This window comes from Syngnathus scovelli, chromosome 13 (genome assembly GCF_024217435.2).
Source record: "Syngnathus scovelli strain Florida chromosome 13, RoL_Ssco_1.2, whole genome shotgun sequence".
NCBI classification, from domain to species: domain Eukaryota; kingdom Metazoa; phylum Chordata; class Actinopteri; order Syngnathiformes; family Syngnathidae; genus Syngnathus; species Syngnathus scovelli.
Genome location: NC_090859.1, coordinates 14,615,507 through 14,639,612, shown reverse-complemented (window position 1 = coordinate 14,639,612; position 24,106 = coordinate 14,615,507). Strand labels below are relative to the sequence as shown.

The window sequence follows — 24,106 nt, the reverse complement described above, 5'->3', positions numbered from 1 at the left end:
TTATGGTTATACGAGCATCTGTGTTGCAAATTTTCAATGATAAAAGTTTTTTTGTTCCCACTGAGATTCGAACCTCGGTCGCTGGGGTGAAAGCCCAGAGCACTAACCACTACCCTATGGAAGCCTTTCTCTCAGTGCGTAGAACATGTACGGTTTTATGGAGCAGCTCACAAGCGACTAGCTGAAGACTCCACAGCAGATGTCATCACAACACGTAATAATAATAATATTAAAAGCAAATTTCAAACCAGCAATCTAATGTGAAATTGCAATAGATATATTAGATAACAATATTTAGGCGTATACACGTTATTTAAAAACCACTATAAGTGTTATACTACGCTACAATTGTTTACCAGCTCAGTGGCCGAAGAGGAGAGTGTCCGCCCTGAGATTGGGAGGTTGTGGGTTCAAACCCCTGCCGAGTCATACCAGTGACTATAACAATGGTACCCATTTCTTCCCTGCTTGGCACTCAGTGTAAGGGGTTGAAATGGGGCCCCCCCCCTGCTGCTCACCATCATTGGGACTTTTGGCACTCAGTGTAAGCCGCAGGGGTGTCCAAGTCCAGTCCTCGAGGGCCGCATTCCTCCTGTTATTAGGTACACTTGAAAAGGGCGGTGTACCTAATGGAGTGTCCAAATGATGTCACACATCAAACAGCCAATCAGGAAGTTAGGGTGAGTGAACCGATTCTAAAGATTCAGTTCACTTGAGAACATCACTAGTACAAAACAGTGCAGAAGACCATTGGCTGCCAGGTCGAAATAGTCGACTGGTGAGTCATTTGGTTAAGCGCTTTATATGACAATATGTTTATATATGTGATTTACATTGTTATATGAGTTGGTGTTCAATATTTTATTCCTTAGTCTAAAACCTTTTTTCAAAAACTGTCACTTTCATTTGCAAAAGAAATACAATTTAAAGTATATTTTGTATTTATTTTTATTCAATTATTCTACTCTCCATACATATATAGGAATAGAACTTTACATCTTTTGTTGTAATATAACTGATTTTAATACAGAAGCTGGTGTAACACTTAACAGATTTTTATTGGTGGTGTGCCTCGAATGAAAAAAAGGTTGGGAAACACCGGGTTAAGGTGACAACCGGACAGGACCAGGAAGCGTGATCACAGCTCGTCCGAGGAGTAGACTTCGACTCCTGCTATTGGCCATTTACAGGTACCTCCTGGAAGATGAGGAAAATAGCTGTGTTCACTACCAAGGGTAAACAACAAAACGGAAACACATGCAGCAAAACTCCATCCTCTTTCTATCCATCTTATCCAACATATACAACATATCTATCCATCATGTATGTATGTATGTATGTATGTGTGTGTGTATGTATGTATGTATGAATGTATGTATGTACTACGTATGTATGTGTGTATGTAGTTAGATACATACATTCATACATGTATGATGATAGAACTTTTTATCCCACAGCGGGGAAATTGTCACAGCAGCATACAAAAGTGCAAGAATACAAGCGACAAGTGCTAAATGTCAAAATGGATCAATAACAGACAAGGACAAAGACAAGTGCCACTCGTAGCGGGAGAGACAAAACACATGATCAGGTGCCACGCATGTTGGACACTCTGACAGCAGTAGGAATGAAGGACCTGCCGAATTTCGCCTTCCTACACCGTGGCTGGTGGAATAGGATGTATGGATTAAATCTGTATGTATGTTATCTATCTTTCTATCCATCCGTCCGTCCGTCCGTCCGCCTGTTTCCATGCCAATGCTTGATGTGACTCATGCAAAAAAACAACTTCATGCGTGCATGCCACGCACATGTTTTACCTTGCGCTCCAGTCGGGCCTTGTGGGCCAAGGAGGTAAGAGTGAGTTCTCTAACGTTAGGGGAGGGCGGGATCAAAAACATACAAAGACAACAAAACAGCGGTGATTGACGGAAGCAAGTTGGTGCGCTGCTGTGGACCCTCACCTCCAAATTTCCACGGGCTTTCTTTAACACGCCGTGGGTGAGCGACACTGCGGGCGGGGACAGACAAAAAGACATTAGCGTCACGCTCCAAACACACACGCTTGCACGCTGTCTGCTTCTCATAACATATCCACTTGAATTTGGTCTTCTAAACTTAGGTCAGAGCCCTCAGACGACGACTTACGTTGGTCGATGATGACCCTCTCCATGCCCTCCTTGAGCTGGTTGGTGGTGCGCAGGCGTTTGACAGCTCCGCTCAGCATTCTGTCCTGTTGGGACAATCTACTCTTCAGACGCGAGATCTCCCTCTTCAGATCGTCCTGCAGGCGGGAGCGGGATCACACACTTGAGTGAGGTTGAAGTCCAATGGTGTGGCCCGAGTGAGCTGCAGCGTACCTGTTGGTCGTGAGCTGCCGTCATGGCGCCCCCTAGCGGCAGAGAGACTCTCCACACCAACTTGAGCAGGCGGGCGGTCTCGTCCAGAACCTGCTGCGTCGTGCTCACGTCGCCCGACAGCTGCTTCACGCTCTCCTCGTCCGGCATCTCCACATGGACAAATGTGGTCAAACCTTCCTGTTTTTTTTTTTTTTTTTTTGCATTGATTTTTCAGTGATGTCAATGTTTGAAAGCTTGACCCTACCTTGTTGAGACAGCGACGCAGCTGTACGTCCATGCCGCGTGCCAGCTTGCGTCCTTCCGAGATGAGCCTGCGGAGGGCGCTGTAGTCCTCCACCAGCGCCAAAATGTGGCGGCCATTGCGGTTGGCCCACAGGCGGTCCCCTGGCACCAGGCGGGAGGGAGCGCCCGTCACGCTTTCGCCCGAGCTGCTGCTGCCGCCGCCGCCCCCTGTGCTGCCCCCCGTGCTGCCATCGCCGTCCACCTCGCAGCGCATTGGAGCGTCGGCGCCTTGGCGACCGGGCGACGCGCTCCCTTCATCTACAAGCGGGAGGCGAGATCATCAGTCACATGCCATTTTTCATTGGACAGTTAGTTCATTGTTGACAGTGCAGACTTGAAGTGTTTTTGGAGTTTAGCATCATCATCTGTTAAATGTTGCCAAACGTGAAACAAGCCGTCAAAGTGTTTGATGATGAATGCCTGCCCTCTGGCGGTCTCACGTGACCTGGGCTCAGATGACCAGTGGAGGAGAGAAGGTAGTTGATGTTGATGGTTTCGGAGCGGCCGGGCCCTCGCCACAGCTGCTCCTCCAGCCTCTGTCGCAGGGTGCCGTTGGTGTGGATGCTCCTCTCCAGCTGCACTCGCAGGTGGCGGATCTCCGACAGCAGCTCGGACAGGTCGGCCGCGCCGCCGGGATCCTCCGTCGCGCCGGCGCCTGCGTGAAAAACAGCGGCGGGCTTACGTTTGAAGACAACACACAAACTAAATGACATTGTGACTTTTAACATATCAAACCAACTTGGACTCTGCTCCGCCGTCTCCATCTTCTCGCGAACTTGCAGCTCTACACGCAGCGACTGCAAGAGGCGCTGCGAGTCGGTCACGTGCTGTCGCTGGAGCTTCACCTCGCACTGCAGACTGAATGCAACAGACAAGGAGGAAAATGTCAGTTGTGATGCTCACGTGTTGCATTTTGAACAACGAGCAAGGGAAAGCCAGAGGAGCCAAACGGGTTTCGGATTTCAGTGTCAGCCGGCAAAGCGGACGTCATGGTGATGCTGCAACACTGAGTGGCTTCACATTGCAACATGTTCGATGAGTTGACAGACAATTATGCCCCCCCACCACACACACACACACACACACACACACACACCTGCGCAGCTGGTCCTCGCCGGCGCGCAGCGATTCCTGCAGCCTGGCGTTCTCTCGAGCGCCGAGCTCCAGCTTTTCCCGCAGCCTGACGTTCTCCTGCCTCAGGAGGTCGCTCTCCTTCCTGTTCTGCTCCAGCTTGGCCGTGCGTCTCGCCAGGCTCTCCCGCAGCCGCTCGCCCTCCCGCTGTTTGTCTGGAAGAGGGCGAGAACGTGGCGTGATGCGCCGCACCGCACCTCGGGGTCACAAAAGAATGCGCCTCGAGTGTACCTTTGGACTCCAGGTTGATCTGCTCCTTCAGCGCTTGGTTCTGACCCCGCAAGCAGCGAAGCTCGTTGACCAGCTGAGCTTGATCCTCGCCGCCGTGGATGAAGATGTTGGTGGCCGCTGGTGCAAAAGCAGACCCGGTGGGACCGAATGAGCGTGCCGGCTTTGTAAATCGCCCGCTAACATGCCCGGCGAGCACTCACCTGGGTCTTGCTCCACCTCGGCGAGCCTCCTCTCGAGCTGCTCCCTCAGGCGGTCGTTGGTGGAGATACTTTCCTCCAGGCGCCGCCTCAAAGCTCGGATCTCCTCGAGGTGCTCGGCCAGCAGGTCTGCGCAAACGACAGAACGAGACCCGCGCCGAGACGAGATGATGTAAAAAAAACATACAGCAACGGCATCGAGGCGAGTCGTCGACGCTTGACTACCTGAATTGACGGCCGGCGCGTCCGTGGAGGTGTTTGCCGCCGAGTCGACCGCCTCGTGGCGTTCCTGATGATGGGCCATGACGGACCGATGCAGGTCCAGCTCGCCGCGCAGGCTGACGTTGAGCTGCTCGCTGCCTCTCAGACGCTGGTGAAGCACTTGGTTCTCCCTCTGCAGGAGCAAAAGTCGGTCGCCGGACGCGTCCGCCACCTCGGCTCCTTCTCCTGTATGTGAACGCCATTACTGTTTCTTTTCTTTCCAGCAGAAATGGATAGGTGCTACTTAATAATGCAATTTGAAAGTGGAAGGGCGAGGGAGGGCAGGGGAGGGGAGGGAAAGGGGACACCTGCGGCGGTCCTCGGTCTGCGTGGGACGCCTCAGTGCGCCACAATGGCCGTGAGTGGAAAAGAAGTGCTGGGGCGAGCGTGCCATATGATACCACGTGAGACCAAGAGAGCACGTGATGGAATTTACAATGTGGAATGATGCGGAGAGTGGTGCCAAACTGCAAATCGCACCTTGCGTGGGCGGCCTGCCGTGAAAGGAGGACCTTTCGCTGTGGGGGCTGTTGGGACTCTGGACTCGGAGCTGACTCTCCAGGCTCTGGATGAGGCAATTCTTCTCCTGCAGTTCTTTGGCCAACCTGAGAGGAGGAGGAGAAAGATGACATGGGTCCATCACTCTCTTCAAGAAAATTCTGAGGGGCTAGAAAATTCCTGGTTAAGTTTCTGCTGGGAGGTTAAGATGGAGAATATTGGACTTTTTCCAACCAAAGCGTACAACATAGAAAATGCCCAGGAATTCTGTACCATGCTCAGCCGGGTGGCCAACAAAACCACAAACATTTCTAACCACACCGTTTTAGACAGGCACAAAAAAGAAAAAAAAAAGCTCAAGTCCACAGCAAACGTCAAGCCTCTCCACTCCACTCACGCGTCTAAGCGCTCGCCGGCGCGCTCGGTCACTGCGATATTTTGCCGAAGCAGGCAACCGACATGTTTCCGCAGCCAATGTCTCTCGGCCTCCAGCTCCGCACGCAGCTTTTCCAGCTCCTGCTGGACCGGGCCGGCGGGGCTATCCGCCAGCCCCTGTTCACTACAAATAAATGCCAGCCTTTAGCGAAGGCGTCACAATTTCTGCTGTGAAATTACACAAAGGGTAGAGAATGTCTATTCAAAAGGTACAATGTCTCCTCACTGTTTGTCCTCGCATGTTCTGATTCGTACGCCGCCGCTGACCCAATTGTATCATCAATTATTTTGTTGACACACACATGAAAATAGGTCAGTGGCCAGGCAGACGCCATTCAAGTCCAGCCCAGCCCAGCCCAGCCCAGCCCAGCCCAGCCCAGCCCAGCATGCCAGACGGGGTCACGAGGCAATTAGGGGAAAGGCTAGAGGGGAGCTTTGCTTTTAAAGAGGTCATGAGGCAAACCAAATCTTAGAAACAGAGCAACCCCCCCAAAAATCTTCCATCAGTGGCATGAGGGGGTGGGTTGACCTATAAAAGAAATAGCAGCCCCACCATGGAATTGTAAAACGGTCGACAAGCACAGCAAACCCCCAAAAAAAACAAAAAACAATGCGCTAAACAATGCGCCGGCTGAGCTGTTGTCAGTTTTCAAATGCGCTGAGGGAGGTAGTAAATATGGAGTGAGACGTACCTGCGAGAAAGCTCCAGAGCTGCCACATCTTCATTCTCACGATGCGTCTCTCCTAATAGACACAATGGTTGTCGGTAAAAATCAGCAATGCTTGAGGACTCCTAGGTTTTGGTCAACAAGCCTCGCCGTTCGCCTCGCTACCTTTGTCCAGGCGTCCCTCCAGCCGATCCAGAATCCTCAGGCTCTTGTCCAGCTGCTCCTTGAGCACCTCGTTCATGTAGCCTTCGGCCGGGCTGGCGTGGAGCATCTCCTGGAAGGCCCTCCGCAGCTCGGCCGTCTGTCGGCGCTGAAGGCCCGCCAGTCGCCGGCTCTCCTTGAGCTGCTGCCTGAGCTGCGACAGCTCCCTGGCTTGCGACTGCACCAGGGAGTCCAGGCTGTGGGAGGAAGGCGCACACCCATATCAGGCGTGATTGACAGAAAAGAATTCAGCATTTCTGACAATTCCAACCTGGCAGGCGATGTGGAGCGGCTCCGCGCTTGCTGTAGCTGCCCCTTGGCGCTTGTCTTTCTTTCCGCCTCATTGGTTTCCCCGCTCGTGGCCCGGGGCTCTCCGTCTCGGTCAGACGTCTGCTCCCTACTGGGCCTGGCGGGACGGCTCTGCGTTCCGTCCCCATCGGTCAGCTGGTCGGAGCGGTGGCCGCCCACCGGGTCAACGGCGTTCCTTTGCATCTGGCGGGCCACTTTGGCTTGTCTTTCCAACTGGACCTTCAACTCTCGCACCTGCGCCTGGAGCAGTAGCGGGTCCTCGGAGAGGCCGTAGTCTTCGTAGTTCTGAAGGCTTTTCAGGCTGACCTGAAAACACAGCGTTAGCCTTTTGTCCTGTGTCAAGACAGAAAGCGGGCAGCGGTCGTGACGAAATACCTTGGCCGAGCTCAAGGAGGGGGAACTCGGGTACGGTGTGCTGGAGGCCGAGTCCAGATTTTCCGTGGAGGAAAAGTGCGCCTGTTCACGAGTCAGCAGCGAAGGGAGACTAGCGGCGCTTCCGCTCGCTTTGACGCCCACCTCGAGGTCTGGAAAACAAACAAACAAACAAACAAACAAACGGAAGCTTGAAACAGTGTCGAAGGTGACAAGAACCAATTGTCCCGATTCAGAATCATTTGTTTTGTTTCCGATGGAAAGGCCCGTCAAACTGCGGCACTCGCTTGGTGGAAACAAGGCCGAAAGAAAAAAAATAGATTAAGAAGGAAGAGTGGAAATGATGACAGGACATGCATCCATGCAAAACATTGCATGGCGATACCACCACAGTGAGAACCAGAAGAAAAGTGAGTTTAGGAGACAGCTGGAGTGTGTTACGGCCCCCTGCAGCCAGATTAGTGTCCACTCAGAAGACAGACATGCAGCGTCCGTCTCGACGGCGTCTGACCTGAGCTACTGCTCTCTTCCCTATCGTTGGCGCTCTTGGCCGTGGTTTCGTAACCCAGGTCCTGCAAATCCACCTGCACACCTTTGTCATCCTGCTCCACAGCTGGCATTGGAGGCAACGTTAAGTCACGTTAAGTGCGTTTGTCACTTGTAAGTGGAGGTAGCTTTCCATCGTGTCAAACGTGCACATGGAACGGAAGCAAAGATGGAGTCGTTCCTCGCGACAAAAAAGACGTGCTCACCTTTTGGCGCCGCGTTATTCGGTGTGGACTGAGCCAATTTCTCCTCCAGGTTTTTGCAGGCTTTTTTCTTCTCCCTCAGCGCCTTGTGGAGAGTCTCGAGCTGAGCTTGAACGCCGGGCGCTAAGCCCTTGGTGTCCGGCGGCACGGCGTGGGCCTCGCTCTCTTCCCTACGGGTGCGCTCCTCCTGCAGGGAGGCCTCCAGCTCGCAAATCCTCTGCGAGTGATCAGCGAGGGCCCGGGAGAGAATTTTCAGGTTGCCAAGGAGGTCCGACTTGAGGAGTTCCTCGTTTGGCCGAGTCAGGCGCCGCAGTCGTTGTCTGTTTTGTAGACCTTGCTGAAGGTTGTCCAAGTGCCGCTGCAGGTCGGGCTCGCTGAACGAGCCGCTACTCGTACAGCCGGCAGCCAGAGAAGCAATCGCGGATTCCGCTGAGCTAAGGCATTTCAGAAGAACTTTGGTCACCTTCTGACTTGAAGTTGGATCAGAACTTTCGCTCTGCCCGTCTTGATGCCGCAGCTCATTTTCTCGGAAAGGTTCCGTCTCTGCGGAAGATGAGTCGTCGTGCGCCGAACCCTCGGGTCCTCCAAAGACCCCTCTTGGGTTGGGCTCATCTGAGGAGGCGTTGGCTGCCTCTATCTTCAAACAGAGATCTCTGATTTCCGCCTGCTTTCCCTGGCTGTCTGCCATCAAAAGGTGCTTCTTTGCCAAGTTCAAAAGTTGTGCAAGATGCTTGTTGAGCTCCTCCTTTTCCTGAAGCGCTCTCTGTGAATCCAGGCTGGTGCCGTCGCAGCCCATACAAGCGGAGCCCGCTCCCTGTCCGGGCCCACCCTGGCCGCCCAGACTGCAGGCGGTCAGGTAGGCAATGGTGGACTCGGCGGCTCGCAACGCCTCGGCGTACTGGCTATTGAGACGCTCCTTGTCCTGGAGCTGCACGTGGAGCTCCTCCCAATCGGCCAGCTGCTCGCCCAGCTTGTTGATCAAGGCCTCCTTCTCCTGGCACTCCTGGTGGAGGAGCTCCAGCTGGTTAAAGAGACCAGCGTGGCCCTGAGTGTCGTCCGGCGTGTACGTGGACGGATAGCCGCTATCGGGAGCACGTTCGAAGGAAGAAGAAGGGCCGGCGCTCGGTTGCGACGACGCCGGGGAGTTTGTAGCGGATTGCTGCTCAGCGTCGGCGTCGGGTCGCCGCCGCACTGCGTCCGCTTCGCTGCAAGCTTCCGGTCTCGGCCTCACCGGAACGGGCAGGCGAGATTTGAGACAGGCCTACGAAAGATTTTTGTCGTTCTTGTGAATTATTGTATAAACATTGAATAGTTTTTTTATCCTGTTCTTTAAAACACACCTTGTGTTTTGAAGTCTTGCCATCTAGCAGAGTTGCCACTTCCTCCGTGGCGGGTGCGCCCTCCTCGTCTTTGCCCTGCAAAGTTTCCCGACCGCGTCTTAATTCAGCCTGCCCGTCGCTGCTGTCGCCCGACGCGTCTGTGCTCTCCTTCTCCTTGTGCTCGCTGGACTTTTGTTCCTTCAGCAGACCTCGCAGATGAACGTTTTCAGCCGTGAGCCTGACGACTTCCTCTCTGTAGAGAGGGGATCGATTAATTTCAAGTTGTAGTGTACTTTGCGGCGGATGCGGAGAAAACAAATAACAAGTCCGACCTTAGGTGCAGGAGTGGTGAAGCGAGACTTTTTTCAGAATGGCTCTCTGCGGTGGAGGCACACTGAGCATTCTCTCTGCTCTGGCCCAGGCCGGTGTCCACACTCTCATTCCCAAGCAGCTAAAAGGCGAGACGAGGCAAAATCAGCCGGCGCGATTCCTCTCAGGTTCCACATCTGTTTGTATGCGCCAAGACATTTTTAGGGGCAACTTTGCGATTCGTGAAATACCTGCACGAGTGGGAAGTCTGTCTGACTCGCTTGGTCTTGATAGCAGCACGTCCGTAACGCCTCCGTAACGCTTGCGCTGTCTGGCTGCTAGAGTAATGGGATGTGAGGCGAGTATGACATATGTGGCTCCATTTAAAAATAAAAAAAGGAAAATAATACTCAATGAGGCAACAGAATGCCCAAAAGTGTGCAAAGCGACAGCGGGATGGCATGACGTGTCTAATGTGATATGACCAAGGGACGTCGATTCATGGGGAAATGATAAAGATAGAGAGACAGGCTTGGTTAGGAACAATGGAGGAAAGAGTCAGGAGATTATCTACAACAAGGAAAAAGACAAACACTTGGAAAACTGCATTTGAGACGACAGAGAAATCAAGATATAGTCAATCTGGAATGTTTTCATTTTGTATTTGTGACTATGACAGCTTGGAGAAAAAAACAGCTTGTAACTCAAAAGACACGTAAGTTGCTTCAGTCAAGGTACCACAGCACTAGTTTTGTCTCAAATGCAGCCAGACACAGCAGAGGTTAAGTCAGGTTCAAAGGTTAGACGGGAGCTACACAAAGATGTTTGTTTCGCTTAACGTGGAAAGCGATATGCTGTTAATTATTATTATTTAAAAAAAAAAAAAGGGTGTGCAGTTGAGAGCATTTTGCTTTTGCAGCGGCCAACCTGTTTCCACGGACGACTGCTGGCCAGGTTTTGGTCCTCCTTGTTGAAAGCATCTTGGCCGGCCTTCTCCTGTGCTGCCAACCTGTTCTGGAGCTCCACGTTTAGAGCCTGAAGCCTGACGACACGCTCCTGCAGCTCCAGCACCTGACGGACACGCCGCAAACTCAGGTGACATCATTGCTCAATTCCGTTAGCCTCGCGTAAAATGAATTCACCTTCTGCTTGAGCTCCTGCGGCGAACTGTCGTCATGGGCCTCACCCACGCAGATGCTCATGTAAGACGTTTGGTCCCCGACGAAACTCAGCGAGTCCCCTGGAGCAAAAACAGCGTCAATATACCTCCCCCAAAACAAACCCACGGCAAAAGTGTCATTTCCAGGTCGTACGGCTGTCGATGGCGCCGCCCACTCCACCGCCGCGGTTCTGGATGGCCCCCAAACGGGCCTGCAGAGAGGCATTCCAGCGCTGGGCATCTTCCAGCTGGTGCCGCACGCTCTCCAGTTCTTTGGGGTCGACTACGTTCACGCCTGAGCACAAACATTCAAAGTGTTGAAGTTTGGATGTATTGACATTCCGTGCGTGTTCACTTTCAATCACGTCTGAATCCATCAAGGATCCGGTCTGAGCCCACTGCGGTTTTTATGGATGATGATGACGCTTAACGTGATGCAAACCAAAGTACAGGGGACTCCAGTAGGAGACGAAGGAGCATCATCATCATCATGGGCAAATGCTGAAATGACTTGTCAAGACCACCATTGCATCGAGAGCTGCTTGTTACGTCCAGCTGACCTATTTGTACACCTTCCACTCGGCTCAATGAAGACTGACGGACTGACATGCGCACACACACGCGCCCGCGTTAATGACGGCTTAGAATACTACCTGAGCGAGCGCACAAGAGCCACTTTGAATCAGTCTCAAAGTCGTGACCCGACTTGACTTTGAGATTAGGCGATCCGAGAGTTGCTGTATTCAAACAAACCAATTTGCTTTGTTATATAACGAGGCGTTCATCCGATTTGAGATTGGGCTAATTTCGCCTGTGGCAGACGGCCGGCCGAGTCGGCCCCCGATTAATACCCGCGGAGTTGTGACGTCATCGGCGGACAGACAAACAGTTTTGTGGGGAGGCTGAACAAGCACACAAGGCATGCAAGAAAAACAAAGAGGGACAAACTGAAGACTTTATTCACATTTTTTTAACAAGGAGACAAGTCAGGGGTGACAGAGAGAGAGAGAAAGAATGACAGAGCGAGCGAGAAAGAGAAAACAAATAGCACGTCAGCATGAAAATAAGCAGGTGATGATGTTGAAGACAAACAGATGCTGAATTAGCAGGCTTGGGATCTTGTTAGCCAGGGCAAACACAGGTCGGAATGACAGAGGACAAAGAAGTGTGTGCGTTTCCCACAGGGTCACCAAACTCATTTCCTAGCAGCACTTGAGATGTGTTGGTTTCCTAGCAACCAAATTGCTACAATCCCCCCACCCCACCCCCACTGGGGGCTCAAGAAGGACTCTCACGCGTTTGCGGCGCACCTTCTCTGATTTTGGCTCTGTCGAGCTCTCTCTCCAAGTCGTCCCTGAGCTCCTCGTTGGCTTTGACGCCGTCCTCCAGCTGCTGCCTGAGGAGCTGCACCGCCGTCAGCTCCAGCTGCAGAGCGTGAAGACGTTGGGCACTACAACGCGAATCAGGATTATTTCTTCCAAATATTCAATGCGCCACATAGTGGGGAGTGAGTTGCAAATGTTCTTTTCCCACCTGTCCTGCTCCTTCACAGTCCTGACCAGGCTGGAGTAGAGCTGCTGCTCGGCCCTCAGAGCTTTGTTGAGCGCTTCGTGTTCCTGCTGCAAAGCTACCAGGGTGGGAAGGACCTGAAAAGAAAACAAACAAACCTTTAGCTCTTTTCTACGTCCTTCAAGCGCTTTTGGGATTTTTTAAATTGTACTTCTTGCTGGCTGTCTCCGCCAATCATGGTGCTCTCTCTTTGCGGGAGCCCCGAAGGCGATCGATCCATGACCCGATCGCCTTGCTGGCCAAGGCGCTGCTGGAGAACCTGCTCAGGAGCAGGAAGTAAACGCTAGTGCCGAGACGGTTGGTCCGACTTTCCAATGTGTGTAACGAGAGCCTCCTTACGTGGATGATTTCGTCTTTGGTCTCGAGGGTGGCGGTCAGGGACTCGATATTGGCTACCTGGCCTTCGCCGCGGCCCTCCAGCTCGGACAGCGATGCTCGGAGCTCGGCCAAAGACATCTAGACGGATATCGGGGCACCGGTGAGTCGACGGAAAATGAAAAGGAGCGTCCACGTCGACGGAGGCAAACGAGACCTTCAATTCGTTCTCTCTCTTCAGCGCTTTGTTGAGAGCCTCCGTTTTCTGTGCCAGCTCTTTTTTGAGCACGACAACGGTCTTCTTGGAGACTGGAATGTTTTCCGTGCTGTCGTCGCTGTTCCTCCTGGAGAGCTCAGCTACGGCACCGGGAAAAAAAACCCAACAACAACAACGTATCAGCATTGTTGCCACTCGCACAATCACGTGCTGAATTAGGTTCACCTTCGCGCTCGTCCAACTTCTCTTGCATGATTTGGATGGTTTGTCTGAGCTCCAGCACGTAATCAGGCTCCCCGTCGTGCTCCGTGTCCCGACCAGAGTGGAGGAGCCTCTGCAAAAATCGGCACGCACAAAAGATGTCCCTCTGAACTTGTCCAGTAATTAAAAGGAGTCAAAATGAAGCCGAGGATTATGAGCTCATTTTAGGCTTTTAACTTAAGCACATTTTACAGCGGAGAGGCCATTTTATCCTGCGAGGGGCTTACGTCGATGACGCCGTCTTTTTCACTGAGGAGGAATCGGAGCTCTGCGGTTTCCACAGAGTCCTTCTGGGCCGCCGTGGAGTTTTGCCTCTCAGCGGCGGCCAGCTGATGCTGCCGCTCGGACAGCTGCCTCCTCAGCTCCTGAATCTCCTGGGAACGCTCGGACAGCATGCGGTTGTAGTGCTCGGCCGACTCCTGACGAGATGAAAACGATATTGTTAGAATGTGTACACGTCGAGTAGCGTGTATTTTGGGCAAACCTTGATGAGTTGGTCTTTGCTCCGAACGGTTGCCAGCAGTCCTTGCACGGCGCCCTCGTTGTCGGCCACCAGCCTTTCCCTGGCTTTCACCGCCTCGGCCAGCATCGCCTCGTTCACCTTTAACCTCTGGCCCAGCTGCTCGGCCAAGTCGCGGGCGTGACTTTGCGACTGGCTCAGCACCGACTCGGACAATTCCTGCGAGAAAGACGGGAGGCGGACGACTTTGAGCGATAGCCCTTAGCGTGTTAGCGTGTGCCGACTTGCCTCCAAATCTTTGGTTTTGCCGTCGAGGGAGAGCTGCAGCTGGCTGATGAGGGAGTCTTTCTCTCTCAGCGACCTGTTCAGGTTGTCCTCCACGTCTTGCTTGGCCCTCTGCAGGTTCTTTAGCGTGTTTGCGAGGTGCTGCAGCTCCACGTCCTTCTCCTTGATCAGGCTATCAAAATTCTGCGCGTGGAAAAAACACACAAAGCTCATTGATATTAGGAAATTAATGTCATTAACATTTTGGCTTTCATCTCCTCACGTTGATAGTTTCTTCGTTGTGCGACAGAGAGTTCTTGAGCCTCTGCAGGTCTCGATCCTTCTCCCTGAGCGACAGCTGCAGCTGGTGGATTTCGTTGTCTTTCTCTTCCATTGCTGCAAACCTCTCATCCAGCGCTTGCTGCGAGTCGGCGGCGTCAACAAACGGGTTGACCGTTAAACTCGTATCTCAAGGCACCAGATCTTGCAAGCACGCTCACCTCCAGCGCCTTTTCCTTTTCTTTCAGCCTTCGGCACAGCTTGGCGAGCATGCCGTCGTTCCCCGCCGGGCTCTCGTTTAGCTCAAAATCTTTGACCGTGTTTAGGTACTCCTAAAAAAAAAACAAAGTTTCATTTTTAGTCTCGATTCAAAGGAACACAGCGGCGTGCGTCACCTGTAACTGCTGCTCTTTATCGGCCAAGGTGGACGTTAGCCGCTGGATGGTGACTTCGTGGGCGTGCACTTTTCTTTTGGTTTGCTCCAACAGCTCCTGGTACTGCTGCTCCAGAGAACGTTCCTTCTCCTCGATCTCGCCGCTTAGCTTTTTCACTTGGTTGTTGAGATCCTGGAAGGGCGGATAATATTTGACACGGAGCTCTTCCGAATGTCGAATTTGATCTCACATTCAAGGCTTTGTCTCCCTTCTTCTTCTGCTGCTGCAGATCTTCCAGCTCCACCTCCAGCTGCTCCTTGGCCTGCTGCAAGTCAGCCAGCTCCTGCTCCCTCCTGTCCAGGGCCCGCTGCAGCTTCTGGGCTTCCATCATCTTGGCGTGGTGCTCGCCTTGGAGTTGGATCAGTTCTGTTTGCTTGGCCGTCAAGAGGCTTTGGTGCTCTTCAGCTCCCTGCGGGAGGAGTCGACGCAAGACGATGGTCTTGAACTGAAAGGTTTCCATGGTCGCACGCAGACCCACCCGGATGTAAAAGAGGCAACTTGCCTGATATTTTTGCAACTGGGCCTTGTGCGCCGTTTCCCTGGCTTTGGCGAGGGCGTCGTCCCGGTCCTCAATCTCATGGCATAACTCTGCAATCTGCGGGGATGGAAGTTAGCATCAATAAAAGTTGGGCTTCCAAAGGAGCATCAAAAAAAGGCCTCGCACCTCTTTGTCTTTTTCTCTGAGGACCTGCGTGAGCCCTTGGATGGTTTTGTCTCGCTTGAGCCCGTTTTTCTTCTCCGCTTGGAGTTCATTCTCGCTGTCGTCCAGCCTTCCCGACAGCGCCTGTGCACAAATGTGCTTTCATTGGACCTTTTTACGGACAAACACAAGACGACAAGCGGCTTTTCACGCTACCTTGGCTTGGCTCTGACTTTCTTCCAGTGTCTTTGTCAGGTTTTCATGGGCGCTTCTTGCCTGGGTGAGCTCTTCGGTCAGCCGCTTGTTGACCGACTCCAGTCGATGAAGCTCGCTCTGCTCAACCAATTTGGGACACAGAAGAAGAGGGAAGATAAATACGCCGCTTAACTTTGAGTGACATTTCGCAACAGCGCCAGTCTGCCCAGTTGGACGGCAGCACAGAACTACCTCCACCGCGGCAGGCAGGTACTGATCATCAAATTCTTCCGTGAGATCGTGCAGAGACTTCCACTGAGCCTCTTTGCGCGCTCGCTTGTTCGGGGCGGGGAGATGGCCGGCGGTGAACCTCTTCAGGACGGGAATGCGGCTCCCGCAAGGGACTGAAACTTCTTGCTTGCCGAGGCAGCGCAGGAGCTGGATCAAGTCGGAGATCACAGAGGGCTGCCGTGAGGTTCTGCGGAGGAGCATTTGAGCTTGAGCCTTTCCTGCCGGATCCACGTTGGCGGCGTGTCGGGAGACAGACGCCTTGGCTTCTCGGACTTTGGTCCTACCCGGCTTGGTTTCTGGAGTTTCAAAGTCTCGATTGAGGGACTGCAGGGACGCGGAACGGGCTTTTAATCCGGGCCTAGGAAAGGTGCCCTTATGGTGGACCAGGTCCAGGTACATGCTCTGAGAGCTGGCCCGCGAGCCTCGCAAACCAAAGGTCTTCGTCGGGCTGTCCAGCCCCACAGTCGATCCCATCCTCCATTTCTTGAGACCCGAACGACCCGGAAGCACTCCTTTGCCCACGAGTCGATCCAGACTCACACACCTCCTCATGCGCTGACTACTGGCGCGTTCCCTCAGCGATTTTGCGTCATCTGGCGGCTGAGTGGCGGCCTCGTCGTCAAAACTGGCCGCCCCGGACGACCTGAGGGACGTCTTTGCGCTCTCCTCGTCGCTCTTTTCCTGATCCACGTTGTGTTTGTTGTAGACGTGGATGATGCACTGGATCAGGTGCGCCTTCTCCGCTTGGATCTTCTGCACACGGCCGTTGTGCTGTTCCTGCAGCTGGCTGAGGTTCACGTCACACTGGATCACTTTGTCCAGCTGGAATACGCACTTGCCGCAGAGGAACTCGCCGCCGCGGCCGTCGCGGGTCACCTCCCGGCCCAGCACGTGCGACAGAACCACCTGCAGCTTCCTTTTTGCCGCCGAGCTGAAGATCCAGCGACACTGGTTGCCGACTAGACGGCCGCTGCATACGCGACACGAGTCCTTCATGTCTCCGTGCACATTGGTCCGCACATGAGAGATCCAAAACGTCCGTTCCTAAAGGTCCTCTGCCAGCCGGCCGGCCGCAGAAGAGCGAGCCATCGCTGGGCGACGCGTGGGAGAGAATGAATGATTACAGAGCAGTGTAAGCCGTAATCCTTCCATAATCCCTGCTCCTGCCTCTGTTCCGCTCGCTTCCGACACAAGTGATCAGATCAAATCCTCTGAGGCTACCGGAGTCATCTTTGTTCTGGCCGATGCCTGCCTCGCACGGCGTCAACTTTAAAGAACGCGCCGGAGATGGGACCTGCCGATTCCTCGTCCTGGGTGTGAGTGCCTTTGCTCTTAAGAATCCACTTTAGTGAGTTGTCGTCCAGAAATCACTGTTGTCACATATCCCTTAGAGCCGAGCCGGTTCTCTGTTTGACACTGACCGCGCTGGACAAGTCGTGCGGCGAGCCGAGGCTGCTTTTCAGTAAATATGGACGGCCGTAAATAACTGACTCCAGACAGCCCGGTAATCCGGTTTTAACCGACGAGGGACAGCGAGTTCACTATATGGGAAGTCATGAGATGCTGCTCCTTGCTTGACGATCTATAGATCAATGACATCAAAGCCGAGTTCCATCGATGGCATGTTTGGATGACTTAACCGACCGACGCTGCGCTTTTGATTCAAAGAGGCTGACACAAAGACATTTCTCTGGCCTGAAGGGTCAAAGCAAAACAAAAAAGGATGCGCTGTGCATTTCAAAAGCACCGACCTGGTTGTCAGGTTTCATTTGGTCCTTTTCTTTGAGGAGTTGCTCCTTCAGGGCCTGGGGGTCAATACAAAAACAAGCGGCGTGAGGACAAATGGCGTCAGAGCAGTGAGTTCGGGCCATCGCGAGGAAGCCACACCTCAAGTTTGTCCGTCAGCTGTTTGACTCGCTCGTTTGACAGCGCGTCCATCTCTCTGTGCCTGTCGTTGCTTTGACGGAGCTCCGCTTCCTGGTTGGTCAATGTCATCTTCAGCTGCTCGATGATGCTAGAGGGGGCAAAACAACAATGAAACCGCTCCAACGTGACAGGCGGGTTGCTCTTTATGCTTACTCGTCCTTCTCCTGCAGGGCCAGCTGCAGGTCTTGCGCGGGCGAGGGGGGGTCGGGCAGTCCCGCGAACTGGAGCTGCTTCTCCATGTTGATGTTCTTTAGCTTCTCTTGCTCAGCGATGGCCGCCATCTTCTCCACCTCATCTTCGGCCGTTCGCAGACACTGATGCAAGAGAATAATAAACATTTGTGGAAGGAGACGTAATATCCCATTTACTGTCCTACAGGGGGCAGTGATGAGCTTTGCAAAGTTTGGACTCACTTCTTCCAGTTCGGAGATCCTCTGGTTGAGCGAGTTTCGGAGCGCGTCCATGTCTCGCTGCGCTTGCTCTCTGACGCGCTGCGGCTCTCCCGTCTCTCGACCGGCCAGACTCTCCAACGCTTTGCTGCCAAAGCATTCGTGGCTGAGCTCATGGCAACGTATAGGATTGGACAAAACCGGGCGGCTCTTACGACGCAGACACGAGCAGCTCCTGCTTCTCTGCCAAGTCTCTCTTCATAGACTCCAGCTCCACTTTCAACTCGATGTTCTGTGGAGACGTTATCGAATTGATTGCGGCGAGCCCAAACGACTTAATTCCAACTAAAAAAGTAAGTACGCCACCGTTTTGAATATGTCCTCTGTGGAGCCGTCGCATTTCTGCTGCATGCGCTCCTCCAGGAAGTAAATGCGCAGTTTCAGGTTGAAGTTCTCCTTCTTGAACGCGGTAATTTGCTGCCAACAAAAAGCAAACAAACATATGAGCACGCCATTACTCTCCTGATTTGGTAGTCTTGAGTTTGAAAACTTCAAAATGTGACAAAGCTGTGAATCACGTGCATAGAACAACTATATGTGTGTGTGTGTTGTTGGAATGAATGAAGGTCTTCATCATGCGCGTATGTGAGAGCGAGGCCAACTGTGCATCATTGTGCCACGGGGCATGCATCTGGAAACGGGGGGTTTGTGGGGGGGGGGGGGGGGGGGGGGGGTGCAGTCTGCTCTCTTCCAGTCCGAAAAACATTTCATCATGTGACCGGCCGCTAGCCAGGCAGCTCACGCCGACATGTCTGAAGGTCAGCACGCCTCCGACATCCTCCTCCTCCTCCATAAATGTCCATAAATGGTGTTGTGCGGTTCAGGTGGTGTGTGTAACGCAATGTGACGACATGCAATGGCTGCAAAAGTCAATGGAGACTAACTTGCCAGCTTGCTGCCAATGCAAAGAACTCACATTTTCGTAGTCCTTCATGGTGAGGGCTTTGATTGGGGCCATCTTGCTGGGACAGGACGCCGCTGTTGGGACAACAAGAAAGGATTAGTCAGATGGCCAGAGGCTTGTGAAAAGTTTTTTCCCCCCGACAAGGTAAGCACTTTATTATTCTCGTTACTTCCAAACTTTTGTAGCATTTTTTTTGGTCGCCATTTTTCTCTCTCCTCAGCATCCCTTTGTCAAGTCAGCCTCTGTTCTCTATGTGCACATTTCGAAACTAGACGAGAGAATCCTCGGCGGGATCGTCTAATTAGACTCTTGCGGCCGTTCGCTTTGCTCATGTTTGGAAACGGATGACAACGGCGGCGGCGTTAACGAACACACAAGGGGAACGCAACGTCAACAAACAATAGAGGAGCTTTGCCGTACCTGTCATGACGCCCGCAGCGGAGTGGTCGCCAGCATTTACAGAGTCCAGGAGGGCGCAGCTGTGGATAAAAACATTCGGTGAGCAGAATCAATGAACGGCCAATCGCGGCGTTGTTGCATCACATCACAGCTGCGCACGCGCTCAAGAGCAGCACTACTTCTATCTAAAAGACAATCAAGAGCGATGTTTACTTGTTACTCACGCTGGCCGCTCACACACAACCCTACGGACACACTCCAGAAATAGCTGAAGAATGACTCTTGCCTCATTTACATGCTCGCTCACTCTCGCCCGCCCGCTCTCTCTCTCTCTCACGGTGTGTGTGAAAGACACAGCATGTGCTGGTGACAGCCGAGCTCTCAAATTCAAAACGCAGGACACAAGACGCTTTGCTTTGGTGCTCGGACAAGAAGACCACTGTGATGGTGTCACTTCACCCCCCCCCCCTCCCACCCACTAGAAAAACAACACTGGCAAGACACATCTGCACAACCGCAACAATACAATGAGCTTCAGTACTCTGTTGAGAATTAAAAAAAAAAAAGAAGATAAAACTGACTACATTCCTGGTTAGACTGGCTTTGGCTCAAGTGTTTGCTTTCCCACTCCTGACCCTTGACCCCTGGTGAGCTGATAATCAAAGTTATGATAATGTAAAAATAATAATAATAATAATGACTTCATCCCATAAAAAATATTTTGATCATTTTTCTTTCCTTCCTATGGAAACTATCCAGAATTTTCCACCCTTATGCAAGCCGAATAATAGCTCGACAAAAACACACAGTAATACTTGAAAGAAGTCATCACACACTTCCTGTGCAGATGAAGAGGAAGCATGCTCGCGCATGTGACAGATTTAAGCAAACAACAAAACAAGATGTCAAACAACATTCATCACTGGCACATTAAGGAGCACCATGCAGTATCAAGTAGATAGCAGAAAATCCCTCTCTTTGACAGTTCGGCAGAGGCATCCGTGTCAACCAGTAGCCAAACAACAAACAGCACAACAACACACAACTTCCTCTATTTCGCCTTTTTGCTAAGCGCTCGTCCGCTTTTCGACCAGTACATCCGAGTCACCGGCGGTCTCTCGCAAGGCAGCCCAATTTGTCGTAACTCACACCGTGCATATCAGCTAACATCTTGGATTACTCCGGCGGCACGCTTGCCACCTGGATGCCCTCCTGAGCCCAAGGTTAGGGATGCATGGGTGAGATACACGCAGCGGCAGGAGGATCTATCAAGCTGCAAACACAACGGGAAGCCAGTACTACAGCAGCAGCAGCAGCAGCAGCAAGAGCGGTAAATGAGGCTGTTTGACCTACCGGGTCAGCGCACTCTGCTCTCCCCAATGTCACTGCGAAATAAGCCCAAAAGCGACAAGCAACACTGTGGCTGTTACTGTGTGAGGAGGCGGGGGACGTGGGTTGGCTGCAAAAACGGAAATGTGTCGTCCACATTGGATGTGGCAGATGTGACCCATCATTTGTAAGTACAGCAGTACCATGACTTCGGTGTTTCAGTTGTCCGACCAATACGGTGAGGCATCAGTGTTATGTTTGTGAGATAGCGAAGCAGCAAAACCAACATGCATTTTTGTAATTTCATGAATGTGTGCTAGTACCAGTGAATGAATGGAAGTGCAGTTGTGATGACATATTCAAATATTAAGTCTAAATATTTAATCAGTGTTTATGATAACCAGAGCTTTAAAAGTAGATTTGACATGTTTGTTTTGAAAAAAGAGCACTACAGTTTGCAATTCGCTGATTTTTTTTATCGTTTTAAAATTTGGATGAAAATGGAATTAAACTACAGATAATGACAATTACTCGAGATACGTTAGCACATCCAATATGGCGGCGACGTCAACGTACGATTCGGCCAACAATGGGAGGGCGGACAGACGTATCAGACGTCGCCCCGCCCTACCATTAATTCCGCAATCGTCAACAAAGGGTGCCAGCCAATCAACACCCGGCCCTATACATGATTGACGTTTGTGGCTCGGCTGCAAAATATTATCAATATCACTGGATGCCAAGTAGCCCCAATGGTCATGAAAAGGCCAAAATGCGCTGCGTGGAAGTTTAAGAGAGGAAAAAGTCCTGTCATGAGTGCACAAGAGGCTATCTGTAGCTAGCAGTACGTGGCACACCAAACATGGCATACACCGAAATGCACAATCAAGTCAAACATATATTCAGTTGATAAACGGAGCATTAGCAACGGGGTTAGCTTTAGCCAGACTCGCCCCCCAAGTGGAGGAGCGCAGACATGCTAATTGTTAGCCAGCTAAGAGCCAGACTTTCCCCCCCCCCCCTTCTTTTTTTACCTTCCGTTCAAGTCAACGGGGAGCGTCTGGTCGTCGCCCATCACCGAATCCATGATAATATTTCTCGCTTAGTTGGTGCTTTCCGAGTCGTGGCGTAGCATTTTTGGTGTCAAAACAAGTCCGTTTAATGCTGGAAAAGCGGGACGGGATTCAAAATATTCCAAGCTGCCGCCATCATGCTATTAGTGACGTCACCAGGGTGTACGTTGGAGGCCGCCGGTGCATTCAGGGAACCTCGGAGATTGTGGAACTACGGCGAGATTCACGAGCGCAAGAGAGATTTTAAATTTAATAAAGCAAAATTACTATGGCACTGTATATTTTTAACTACAACATGCAATTTATATTGGTGCAATTTGTCTTCATTTTATGGTCATTAGATATATTTGTGGAAAACTTACTTTGTGAGCGTTGTTGAATGCGACGTGTAACTGGGTGGATACTGGCAACGAGCTATGGGCCAAAACAAACATTTCTGGGTGGTTTGTGGCAGCTTTAAAGAAACACCCCCCCCCCCCCCCCAAAAAAAAATTGACCTCTTTGCATCACCAGTCACGTGGCCTTTATATCTTCTGGTGACAAAGTTACAGTGGAACAGGCTGTACTAAGAACAATAGCGCCCTTGAGTGTCCATATTGGGTATTGCAGAAGGGCAAAAAGATTTGTGAAAAATATGAACTCGACCTAATTTGAGCATGTGAGGTTTCTGCCCGACAATAATGATAAACTAAATTAATCAACTAATTAACACCGAACACTGACTGCTATTTCCTGAGATTTCAGTGTTCTTATATGAGCAGTAACTTAAAATAGTCACACACAAATTGAAAGTTTTTATTGAACGGAACGCCAAGTAAAGAGCAGAGACCAATAACATTTGCGGCGTGAGATACTTTGACTTCATAATATTAATATATATAGGCTACTGTATTGCCCAAACAAGCTGGTTGTATTCACACAGGAAAACGGAAAACCTTATTCACCTTTTGCCCGGTTGTCATCTGCAAAATGTCAGGCTTTCATGTCTACAACACAACTAAAAAAACAAAGTAACAAGGAACCAGTTCACATATTTGGCATTTTGTCCTTCCTTCAAAACACAAGTAATAGAATAGCACCTGATACAGTACATGATGGATTATCATAGAGAAACAAAGAAATGTATTTTGCAATAAATTTGTTCGCTGGAGCATCAAAATGTACACATAAGAAAAAAATATATAACTCCAAGACCAGTTGGGCCAACTGATATTTTTATATATATATATATAAAATCATAGAAAGATATTCCGCGAGGAGAGTGGACAAGAGATATTCGCTGCTCCACAAATTAAATAATATTAAATTAGCAAGGACGGGGATCAACGATACACAAACATATACATGTTTTTTTAACTTTTTTTTTTAATGACTATTACATACACAGCTGCTGCATGGGGAGTTTTTTTTTTTTTTTTTAAAAACAAGGAATTAAAAAAAAATACTTGCTTGATACTGCGTAGAGTGTTATTGCTTAGGGCGTTTGAAAACTATAATTATGGAATCTAGGGCAATGCACTCTCTCTCTCTCTCTCTACATATAGATTTTTATTTTGTTTTAAATTAATCCAAGCGAGCCTGCACTATGAACAGAATATGCAAGCAGAGTGGTGTAATTACAGCAAAATTATTAGCACCTTTCATTCATTTACTATGGAAGAAAAAAAAATGTGTGGACACAAGGATCTCAAACTGACTAGACTAAAAATAAAACAACAAGAGAACTAAACCTTCATATTTTTTTTTTTTGTCATATTTTATACATATTGTTTCCCCTCACTGACTAAAGCTGCAGATATTTACATCAGTGGCATCTATAAGTCTTTTCTCACACCACTGACTTTTACAATATCTCCCTTTTTGGAGTGCACACTAATAATAAATATAAATGGGATTGTGAACTGTGACTGCCCCCACCCCCCCAAAAAAAGCATAGATGAATAATATTGGAAGTAAGGAGATGAGCACCAAAATAAAAGAATGAAACCCACTGCCCGCCCCCTTATTTCAGTTTAACCTGTAACATTATCTTCTCCTTTTCTATTGCACTTGAAAATGAGATAAACATGTATCAAAGAAAACCATAAGAATACATATATGTACATTATTTGATCATATTTTTCTCTCTCTCGTAGGATATCGGAATGGATTCGTCTTGTTGTTGCCCAAACTCAAATCAAGTAATATACGCAATGTATACAAAAATAAGTTATGATTCGAATCCGGTCCGCTTAATTAGCCCTCCGGGCGTCCTCCACTTGGAAATGTTCCAGAGAGATGGCGCAGGCCTATTTTTTTTTGTTTTTGTTTGTTTCACGGAGGAGCTGGAAGAAGCTATTGAGAGGATATTAGTGCAAGAACTCCCCCAAACTCCATCCCGCCTGCTCTCCTTCAATGAAAGGTTGGCGGACTGGGCTGGGCGGCGCCGAATGACGCTTCCCGGCTCACGTGAAGCAGACGGGTCCGATCTCCAGGTGGTAATGCGATCCTGGGCCGGTCTCGGGTAGACGGATCACGTCGGTCACGGGGAGCAGGGAGGGGTCCAGCGAACGGAACACAAAATGGGCCTGGTGCCAGCGCCCGTCTTTCATCTGTCAGCACACGCATTGGCTTTGTTAAG

At 50.9% G+C, this 24,106-nt stretch overlaps 2 protein-coding genes and 1 long non-coding RNA gene across 10 annotated transcripts in view; 1 reads left to right on the top strand and 2 right to left on the bottom strand.

Moving 5' to 3' along the window:
• Nucleotides 1-930: 930 nt before the first annotated feature.
• Nucleotides 931-21,655, bottom strand: cdk5rap2 (CDK5 regulatory subunit associated protein 2). Of its 8 annotated transcripts, none has more exons than XM_049737272.2 (50): nucleotides 21,448-21,655; nucleotides 19,106-19,164; nucleotides 18,698-18,759; nucleotides 18,088-18,198; nucleotides 17,937-18,013; nucleotides 17,746-17,869; nucleotides 17,486-17,646; nucleotides 17,294-17,420; nucleotides 17,158-17,211; nucleotides 15,137-15,253; nucleotides 14,945-15,064; nucleotides 14,779-14,875; nucleotides 14,471-14,685; nucleotides 14,242-14,412; nucleotides 14,068-14,178; nucleotides 13,851-13,988; nucleotides 13,592-13,771; nucleotides 13,328-13,522; nucleotides 13,071-13,262; nucleotides 12,808-12,916; nucleotides 12,583-12,722; nucleotides 12,390-12,506; nucleotides 12,202-12,309; nucleotides 12,015-12,127; nucleotides 11,792-11,931; nucleotides 10,636-10,776; nucleotides 10,465-10,562; nucleotides 10,250-10,393; nucleotides 9,574-9,660; nucleotides 9,346-9,464; nucleotides 9,035-9,266; nucleotides 7,698-8,955; nucleotides 7,457-7,558; nucleotides 6,949-7,097; nucleotides 6,536-6,879; nucleotides 6,229-6,461; nucleotides 6,088-6,139; nucleotides 4,943-5,067; nucleotides 4,427-4,648; nucleotides 4,205-4,330; nucleotides 4,005-4,121; nucleotides 3,739-3,928; nucleotides 3,382-3,500; nucleotides 3,088-3,297; nucleotides 2,605-2,900; nucleotides 2,361-2,507; nucleotides 2,149-2,284; nucleotides 1,965-2,011; nucleotides 1,821-1,869; nucleotides 931-1,197 (listed from the first exon to the last, which is right to left on the bottom strand). In XM_049737272.2, exons 1-50 carry the CDS (start codon nucleotides 21,498-21,500, stop codon nucleotides 1,139-1,141), a joined length of 7,893 nt encoding a protein of 2,630 aa, XP_049593229.1. In that variant the 5' UTR covers nucleotides 21,501-21,655; the 3' UTR covers nucleotides 931-1,138. The 8 variants fall into 8 exon arrangements, with proteins under 8 accessions (XP_049593229.1, XP_049593231.1, XP_049593232.1 ...); XM_049737274.2 differs by lacking the exon at nucleotides 21,448-21,655 and adding an exon at nucleotides 20,438-21,410; XM_049737275.2 differs by lacking the exon at nucleotides 21,448-21,655 and adding an exon at nucleotides 20,234-20,329.
• Nucleotides 18,444-23,402, top strand: LOC137840848 (uncharacterized). The gene is made up of 2 exons (XR_011087958.1): nucleotides 18,444-18,829; nucleotides 18,958-23,402. It is a non-coding gene; the product is annotated as an uncharacterized lncRNA (long non-coding RNA).
• The window catches only part of LOC125979264 (collagen alpha-1(XXVII) chain B), a 30,198-nt gene continuing 28,359 nt past the window's right edge, over nucleotides 22,268-24,106 (bottom strand). The window contains exon 61 of the mRNA XM_049737284.2: nucleotides 22,268-24,077. Coding sequence (XP_049593241.1) covers nucleotides 23,931-24,077 — 147 coding nt within the window. The 3' untranslated portion in view covers nucleotides 22,268-23,930. The remainder of the gene's footprint in view (nucleotides 24,078-24,106) is intronic.

Excerpts from the sequence above, each read along its gene's own strand:
- cdk5rap2 (XM_049737268.2), bottom strand. The coding sequence starts at position 16,402 with ATGAAGGACTCGTGTCGCGTATGCAGCGGCCGTCTAGTCGGCAACCAG. Across the intron at positions 13,523-13,591 it reads GCAAAACCAAAGATTTGGAG|GAATTGTCCGAGTCGGTGCT; the intron begins GCAAGTCGGCAC and ends TCTTTCTCGCAG. Across the intron at positions 10,563-10,635 it reads GGGCGGCGCCATCGACAGCC|GGGACTCGCTGAGTTTCGTC; the intron begins GTACGACCTGGA and ends TTTTTGCTCCAG.